Raw genomic sequence first — 8172 nt, forward strand, 5'->3', positions numbered from 1 at the left:
GCAGAGAGTGTTGGCCTGGTTCTCAACCAGGAGAGTGCATCAGAATCATACCTGAAGCTATAAGAAGCTATCTATCATAGACACATAAGCAGGAGAGTTATACCTATTTACATACACACACGCGCACACCTCTGGATCCCTTCCCAGACCTGCTGAATCAGAACTTCTGCGGGTGCAATCCCAGGTATCAAAGAGCTTCTCCAATGATTCTGAGGTATTCCATCCCCCTTCCACTTGCCCCCAGGAAAAAACCTCTGCTCCAGGCCATGGGGAGTGTAACAAGTTCTAAAGACTAGTTGACAAATAATAGAGAGTCTGGAGAAGTTAGAGAGGGAAGTGAGGGAACTGGCCAGAATGAGGTGTGGGAGTAGGAAGTTATACTGGCGGGAGGGGTGGGGGGACAGGGGACCTGCTAGGTAGCAGAGGTTCCAAATAAGTCTAGGTGGGCCAAGCCACAGACAGCTAGCCACAAGGTCAGGCAAAAAGTTGCCCTCAGCGTGTCAGAAGGAAATGCCAGGGTTCTGGAGTTAGGGCAGATGGGGCCAGGTTCCAACTCAGCCAAGAAGCAGCTGTGTGACCTCGAGCAAGACACCAAATATCTCTCAACCTCAGCTTTCTTGTTTGTATAGGGAGATGGTTCTACTTTGCTGGGTGGATGTAAGAATTAAGGATCACGAAATCCGAGTGCCTGCCCCAGTACCTGGCACCCAGCACAGCGTAATACATAGCTACTTTCATAATGTTGTCCTTTAAGAAAGCAGTTTTGGAAGAAGCTAGTTTGCTAGGGAATGTTCGGTAGAAGTGGAAAGAGCAGACAGTAGATACCACGTGTTTGAAGAATTCGCTGACAGAATGGAGAAGAGGAAGGGAGCTAAGATACGAGACAGGATGAACATGAAAAGGACTTAAAAAAATTTTTTTTAAAGTGAGAGATCGTGGCATGTTTTGTGATAGAAAAGATACAGCTGGAAGAGAGTAAGAGACTAAGATTCTGGAGAGGCTATATCCAGAAGCAGAAGGGAATGCTTTCATGTTTTTAAAATTCCCATTGGAATCTAAATCCTCCAGTTTGGCTTTCAAATAATTAACAAGTTACCAAATCTGGAGTTTGCTTTGGGCTGAGCAGATAGTCTTTTTATAAGACCTTCTCCCTCTCAACCAGTGGTTATTTCAATAGAATGAGCTAACAGTTCTCTAATGGCACCATGAACTCAAAGTACAGTTTACAATGGAAATTTCAACCACAACTATTACTGCCACTAGCAGGAGAAACTTAAGCCCAAAGCAAGAGGAGTTGTTTCATAGAGGAGGAATGTGCATGTTCTAAAACATGGCATTTATAGTTGGTTGACTCCATGTGTCTGTTAAAGGGGTATAGTCGGAAAAACTGGAGAGATAAATCGAGGCTGGGTATTGGGGTTCTTCCTAGGACTAGGTGAGGTGATTAAGAATATTCCAGAATGTGTCAGTTACAGATATCACAACGAGCAGGGGAAGGGAGGGGAAGAAAGTGGTTTTATCCTCAAAAACACACTTATCAGTAACAGCTACAATATGAAGACAGGAAAGTGGGAAGAGCCTGGATTGAACCGTTTGAACGACTGCTTCCCAAGTAATGGTCCTACAGTAGAGTTTACTTCCTCTTTCCCTGAAGAGCCATCAGCAGCTTGAGTCAGCTGGAATATTTAAAATATCAGGAAGTTACTTGAAAGCAGATTCATGGCGCAACCACATAAACAACTAATGCTTCTGGCCCGGTCCTTCCCCCGACAACAAGTAAATAGCAGCTATCCTGTGTTTACGAGATGTAAGGGGCTCTCGGGCATCTCTTCTTAAAAAATTAATACTAATAGCCACAATCTCTTGAGACTCTGTTGTACCTCATATCCCGCTGGTTCTTTGTGGTCACCACGCTGGTCCTATTGGTAGGATGATAATGGCAGCCATTATTTCTCGAGAACCAACAATCTCCCGTAACCCTGACAACAGCCTCAGGGGGTGATTTATATCATACAATTTTACTTAACCCCACTCTAGATGGTCAGATACCTTGCTTTCTTACATCCTCTCATTTACATCCCCTCTTATCCCAAATGGGGTGGGGGGGACATTTCCTGGATCCCACCACTAGTAAGTGGCAGAGCTAGGATCCAATGAAGGAAGGTTGATCCCCACAGCCTGTTCTGCCACGCAGGGGTGCAGCCTCTCTCAACCCGTCCTCACTGCCACTGAGGACACTCTTTGGGGCAGGCGGTCCCACTGAGCGGGACAGAGGTAGCGGCCGGCAACTCTCCTGGTGGCAAACTTCAACCAGCCCATCTTCACAACCCAAGCAGAGCGGCATCTGGAGGGAGGAAGCTGGGGCGCTGGCAGAGCTAATGGGGACAACTCCCATGGAAGAGATATGCCACTCCTGTCCTGCTGGTCCCAACTGCTCTGCTCAGCGAAGAGACCAGAGAGGCGCCCGCTGCTGCCTCCTTTCCCTCAGCCATCAGCTGACCGTGCCGCACAAACGAGTTCACACAGAAGAGAAAAACGGAGTTGACCTCATCGGTCTCACTGGGAATCCATGAGCAGGAGGGGAAATCCTGGAACCCAGATAAGGAAAGCAGATGACCCGCCCTGGACCAGAAGGATCACAAGCTCCATTTAATAGGAAGGGCCAGAGTTAAGAGATATGGGGGCCCATCTGACTCCCCTCTCCTTTTAATTATTCCATGTCACAATTCTTTTGCTTTCGCAGGAAACCGAACGTCTGTCCATGGGTTTTGGAATCTGGCCTGTCCAGTGGATGTTCAGAACACAGATTCCCACACGACTGCCTCCCAATCCAGTGACCCCTTCCCTGCAGCCTCCATCCGGCTGACTGCGGTGGGAGGCAGGGTTGTGGGGAGAAAGCAATCTCCCCTGGTAGACCAGAGCTAGCATTTAAGGCTCTGTCCCAATGGAATGTGGAGAAGCAGAGGTGGGAAGACGCCTCACCCACCAGCCTGAACATCTGGTCCCTTGCTGACTCCTTCACTGGGATGGCTGGCTTCTCTCCAAAGACAGGCTGCAGCCAGAACCAAGCCCAAGAAGGACCATGTCCACCGACCCCAGATACCAGGGACAGCTCCTGATACCTGCGCTGGGCAAACTGGGCCAGCTGCACTTCCTGCCCAGGCAGCCCTGCCAACACTTAGGTGGTCAGCCAAGGGGATGCCATCGGTAGTGTCTGGACCTGGGAGGTGATGGAAGGAAGAACAGGCCAAGCTTTGCTAAGGTATCTGGTATCTGATAGTAACAGCTGCTGTGTATTGCTCACCTATTCTACGACAGGGGCCCACACATACCATGGCATTTAATTCTAACACGAAACTGAGGAGAGGATGTTAAGGGACTTGCCCAATGCCCCCCCCCCCCCAGTGAGTGGCAGAGGAGGACCTTGAGCCTAGGACTGACTCCAAAGCACTCCTGGAGTGGAGGTGGGTGGCCTTTCACATTGTCCCTCCACCCAACTCTCATCTGAAAATTTACACTGCTGGGATTTAGGGTTCTGATTTTCCTTCTCTGCCTCACGTGGCATTTGGGGAAGCCCAGACAGACTAGCAGCAAAGCTGTCAGGGCTTTTTGTCCTCACACGGCATCCTAACTATGTCTTGGGAAGATGGCACAAGCTCAAAGCCCAACGTACAAGCTAGAACTTGAGATCCCTGGCGCTTCCTCGGCCTCTCTAAAAAACCACAGCGCTGGAATACCAGGGGCCATGCAAGCATCCGCTTTCACAGGGGGGCGGGGGGGACAGCTACACTCTTGAAGATAATTGCGGGGTAGTGGCCAGCAGCCCGTAAACAGGTGGTGACCCCGGCTTCCCCCGGGTGAGTCCAGCCGGAGACTCTCGGTGAACAGGCTCAGATCCAGACCTTCCGGCAGGAAGTCAGAACGAGGTGGGAGTTGAGCTCACCCTGCGCGGCCGCCCGATCACTCGGAATCCGCTGCTGGCTCTTCCCGGCCCCTTCGCGGAACGGAGTACCCCGGCCAGCGCTCGGAGCGCTGCCTCCCCCGGCCCCCGCCGCCCCCAGCCCCGAGCCCCCCCCCCCGCCCGAGCCCCGGCCCGTCAGACGCACCCACCTCCTCCACCGCGCTGCGCAGTTTGTGCTGCGTGTCCTCCATCAGCTCCTCAACCTCGCGGAACATCTCGTTGAGGGTGGCCTCCTCCTGCGGGTAGCTGAGGGCCGGGCCGGGCTCGACGGGAGCCGCGGTCGCCGTGGGAGCCGGCGCGGGGGCCGTGGGGACCGCCGCCGCCAGCAACAGGCACAGCAGGGTGCCCCCGAGCCGCCGCATCTCCGCTCTGCGCCCGCCGCCGCCGCCGCCTGCGTCCCGGAACCCGGTCAGAGGCGCGCCGACCACCCCCTCGCCGGCCCCGCCGCCCCGCCCCGCGCCCCGGCCCGCCCCCGGCGCCCCTCTTCCCCGCACCCACCCTAGAGGGGACGAACCCGGCTCCGGCCAGGCGCCCCCTCCCCTCTGCACCCCTACCCCCTCCTCGGGCCTGGACTGAGCTCTTCCCCCGCCCCCAGGGATGCCCCCCTCCCCGCAGCAGCAACAGCGCCGAGTCCCCAACGCCCGCCGCGCCCCCGCTCTCCCCCTCGCTGTCCCGGGTTCGAGCCCGTCACCCCACCGATCAGGTTCGAGCGCAGCTCGGCGCCGCGACCCCACGCCCCCTCCCCCCCAGCCCCATGCAGCCCACTCCGGGGCGATCCGAGCGCCCGTCGGCACCCTCCCCGCGAGGTCGGAACCCAGTGGAGCTCCAGGCCCCTTACCCGCCCAGGGGGGACCGAGCAGAGCCCCCCCGCCCCCGCTTCCTCGCCGCCGTCCCTCACCCACCCACCTGGACCGAGCTGTGCGCTGGCTGGACCTGCCAGACCTCGCCGGGACGCCGCCGCGGGCTGCGGGAACTGGAGCTGGAGAGGGAGCGGCGCGGGGGCGGGGAGCGCGCGGGGATGCGGCAGCGCTGGTACCCGGCGAGCCCGCAGCGCGCCCCGCCCGCCCGGCCCCCGCCCCGCGGGAGGGGCCGCCGCCCAGCCCCAAGCCATTGGCCAGCGGCCGCCCGCGACCTCGCGCCGCAGGCCGGCCTCCTCCGCCTCCGCGAGCCGCCCCTTCCCTGCATCCCTCGGCCGCCGCCGCATCCCGGTCCGTTGTCATCTCTGGCCTGAATTCTCGCTACAGCTTACGGGAGGCACGGGGAGGCTGTGCTTCCCGCGTCCCCCTTGCCCTTCCCAAGCCATCCTGAGCCGGCATGCAGGGTCAAGCCCCAGCCCCTCAGCCTGGCGGCCAAGGCCCGTCACGGGCTGGCCTTCATCCGCCTGCCATGCTTGGCGCCTTGCTCCAGCCAAGATAACCCACTTGTAGCTCCTGGAGTAGGTCGTGAGAATGTCAGCAAGCTCGTCCAGGGCGACATAGCAGAGTGGTTGAGAGCAGGCAGCGGCGGCCAGACTGCCTGGTGTGAATCCCAGCTCTGCTCCTTACGACTTTACCAGTCTGGCCAAGTCCCCAGATGTGTCTGCGCTCCGGTTAGCCCGAATGGAAAATGGAGGTTAGAGTTTTGAGTGTACCTAGTAGTGAACGAGCATTGTGCGTGCAGGCGGTAAGTGGGATACGTTAGCTGATCACCGTGGGAACGCAACTTCGTCTTATCCGCCTAGAACGAGTGCCGCTCACTGTTTTCTAACAATTTTTTAAATATTTGAGGATCCATAACAGGAAGCACTCACATATTTTTTTAATAAACGAGTGTTTTCTTTCCCCCCCCCAAAGATTGTATTTACTTATTTGAGAGAGTGAGCGACAGAGAGAGGGAGAGAGAGAGAGAGAAGGAGAGAGAGAGAGGAGACTCCCCGTTGAGCAGGGAGCCTGATGCAGTGCTCCATCCCAGGACCCTGGGATCATGACCTGCACCGAAGGCAGACGCTTAACGGACTGAGCCACCCAGGCGTCCCTAAAACAGTGTTTTCTTAAACCTCCTCCTGTTTCTCCCTACTCTGTCTGGCCAGCCCTCCCTCCTCCAGTTGGTCTAGCTAACTCCGCCACATCTTTCAAGAGCTAGGAGTCTCTCCTGAGCTCTCCCGGCTTCTCCCATTTCTCCTCTGCCCCCATCCCCAGCACCATGTGCTGTCCCATTGCCCCTGACTTGCCATGGTCTTTCTGGTCCCCAGCCCATTTTCCCCCAGTAACCAGGAGGAGCCCCTGAGTGGCAGAGAATGACCACCTTTGTGTCACCACAGCCACAACCATAATACACATTCGGCTCCTGAGAAATGGGTGGGCTAATCAGTATAACAATAGCTATTTTTTTAAAAGATTTTATTTATTTATTTATTTATTTATTTATTTAGGAGAGACAAAGAGCATGAGAAAGAGAAAGACAGCAAGAGAGAGTAGCATGAGCAGGAGGGGGGAAGGGCAGAGGCAGAGGGAGAAGCAGGCTCCCTGCTGAGCAGGGAGCCCAATTTGGGGCTCCATCTCAGGACCCCAGGGTCATGACCTGAGCTGAAGGTAGATGCTTCACGTACTGAGCCACCCAGGTGCCCCAATGATAGCTACTGATATTTTGAAATAGCAATACCATTACTGAGTGCCATGTGCCAGGAACGGGCGTTAACGCATTTAATTCTCAGACAGCCTCTGAGGTTGGTACTAACTCCTTTTATTCCCATATTACAAATAAGGAAACTTTCCTAAGGCCACGTAGCCAGTAAGTGGTTGAACTGGGATTTGAACCCAGGAATCTGGTTCCAGAGTCGTCTTCTTCGCTGACAAACACCTCTGCTCTAAACTGGCTGGGAGGTGTTGGAGCTGACTTGGGAATATTAAATGAACAATTTCTGCAGGTGACCACTTGGAAAACATGTGTTTGAAGATGAAGGAATTCAGGACATGCCAATGCAAATACTGATTATTTTGAGCTGAGGGCACTTGAGAAATAGCAGATGCAGGAAAGGCTCTCAGACCTCCCCTTTCTGCCTAAAAACAGGCCATGAAATGCCGTGTAAGGAAGGTGCCTTCCCTGTACCAGCAAGCGAAGAATGTCCTTATCATTAAGCTGCTGGGAACTGATGTCAAAATGGATCTGTACTTTGGGGCGCCTGGGTGGCACAGCGGTTAAGCGTCTGCCTTCGGCTCAGGGCGTGATCCCGGCGTTCTGGGATCGAGGACCACATCAGGCTCCTCCGCTATGAGCCTGCTTCTTCCTCTCCCACTCCCCCTGCTTGTGTTCCCTCTCTCGCTGGCTGTCTCTATCTCTGTCGAATAAATAAATAAAATCTTAAAAAAAAAATGGATCTGTACAAGCAGATTCACTAAAATGACACTATCTTCTGCTAGTCCCCCCCTGCAAAATCTGGTTACTTCTCCACAATTTACCATTCAGAGCCTAGAGTCCTTTGCCTTGTCATTTCTTCATGAATTTATTGTTTGTCTAAAAAGTCTTTAAGCTTTCTGCTCTGGTCACTTTCTTGGGTCCTCATTTTCTTGTGAAGGCTCCCATGTACGTGTGAAATTTTAGTAAAATTTGGACACCTTCCAGTACTCTGCTGTATGTCAGTTCAATTCTTAGGCCCAGCTGGAGACCCTACAAGGCTAGAGGAGAAGTTTTTCCTCCCCTACAGGGCCCATGGCCTCTTTGTCCTGTTCGTGCCCTTGAGTTGGGTGGGGAGAAAGCATATTTGAGGCCTTCTTGGCACTGGACACTGTGCATACCCCAACTCCATAGTGAGGGCGTGGAGACTCAGAGAAGTTAGGCCATCCTCTCAAAGCCAGACAGCAAGTGAGGGGTCATCTGGAAGGAGACTGAAGTGTGGCTGACTCTTCCGTCCTTATTCCTCATGACTGCCTTTCTTTGTGGAACTTTCTGCATCTCTTTATCATAAAAATGAGGCTTCTAGTTATGTTCTCTTCAGCTTCTGAACCTCTGGGCTGGGCTCTCCTGCAGATCCAGGGAAAGCCCCCTCCCCCAGCATCCCCTGCCCTGTCCTCTGGATATTGGGCAACTCACCTATTCATTAGCTTCCTGGACGTGGCTGAGCCCATGCAAGGGACCTGGAGCCAACTCTCCAGGCACACCGCCTTGCCCCTTGAGACACACATTCTAGGAAGAAACTAAAGCAGGTCTGCAGGCTGTGGCCAGGGCCACCCAGG

General features: G+C 54.5%; 1 protein-coding gene across 2 annotated transcripts in view; it reads right to left on the bottom strand.

Moving 5' to 3' along the window:
* The window catches only part of DKK3 (dickkopf WNT signaling pathway inhibitor 3), a 44343-nt gene extending 39392 nt beyond the window's left edge, over positions 1-4951 (bottom strand). Inside the window, exons 1-2 of one of the 2 annotated variants that reach the window (XM_040638817.1) lie at positions 4868-4951; positions 4111-4352 (exon numbers count right to left, since the gene is read on the bottom strand). In XM_040638817.1, coding sequence (XP_040494751.1) covers positions 4111-4323 — 213 coding nt within the window. In that variant the 5' untranslated portion in view covers positions 4324-4352; positions 4868-4951. The remainder of the gene's footprint in view (positions 1-4110; positions 4353-4867) is intronic. The other variant, XM_040638816.1, reaches the window with a different exon arrangement.
* Positions 4952-8172: the final 3221 nt, after the last annotated feature.

The sequence above is a fragment of the Ursus maritimus genome, unplaced genomic scaffold, assembly GCF_017311325.1.
Source record: "Ursus maritimus isolate PB19 unplaced genomic scaffold, ASM1731132v1 scaffold_23, whole genome shotgun sequence".
In the NCBI taxonomy this organism is placed as follows: domain Eukaryota; kingdom Metazoa; phylum Chordata; class Mammalia; order Carnivora; family Ursidae; genus Ursus; species Ursus maritimus.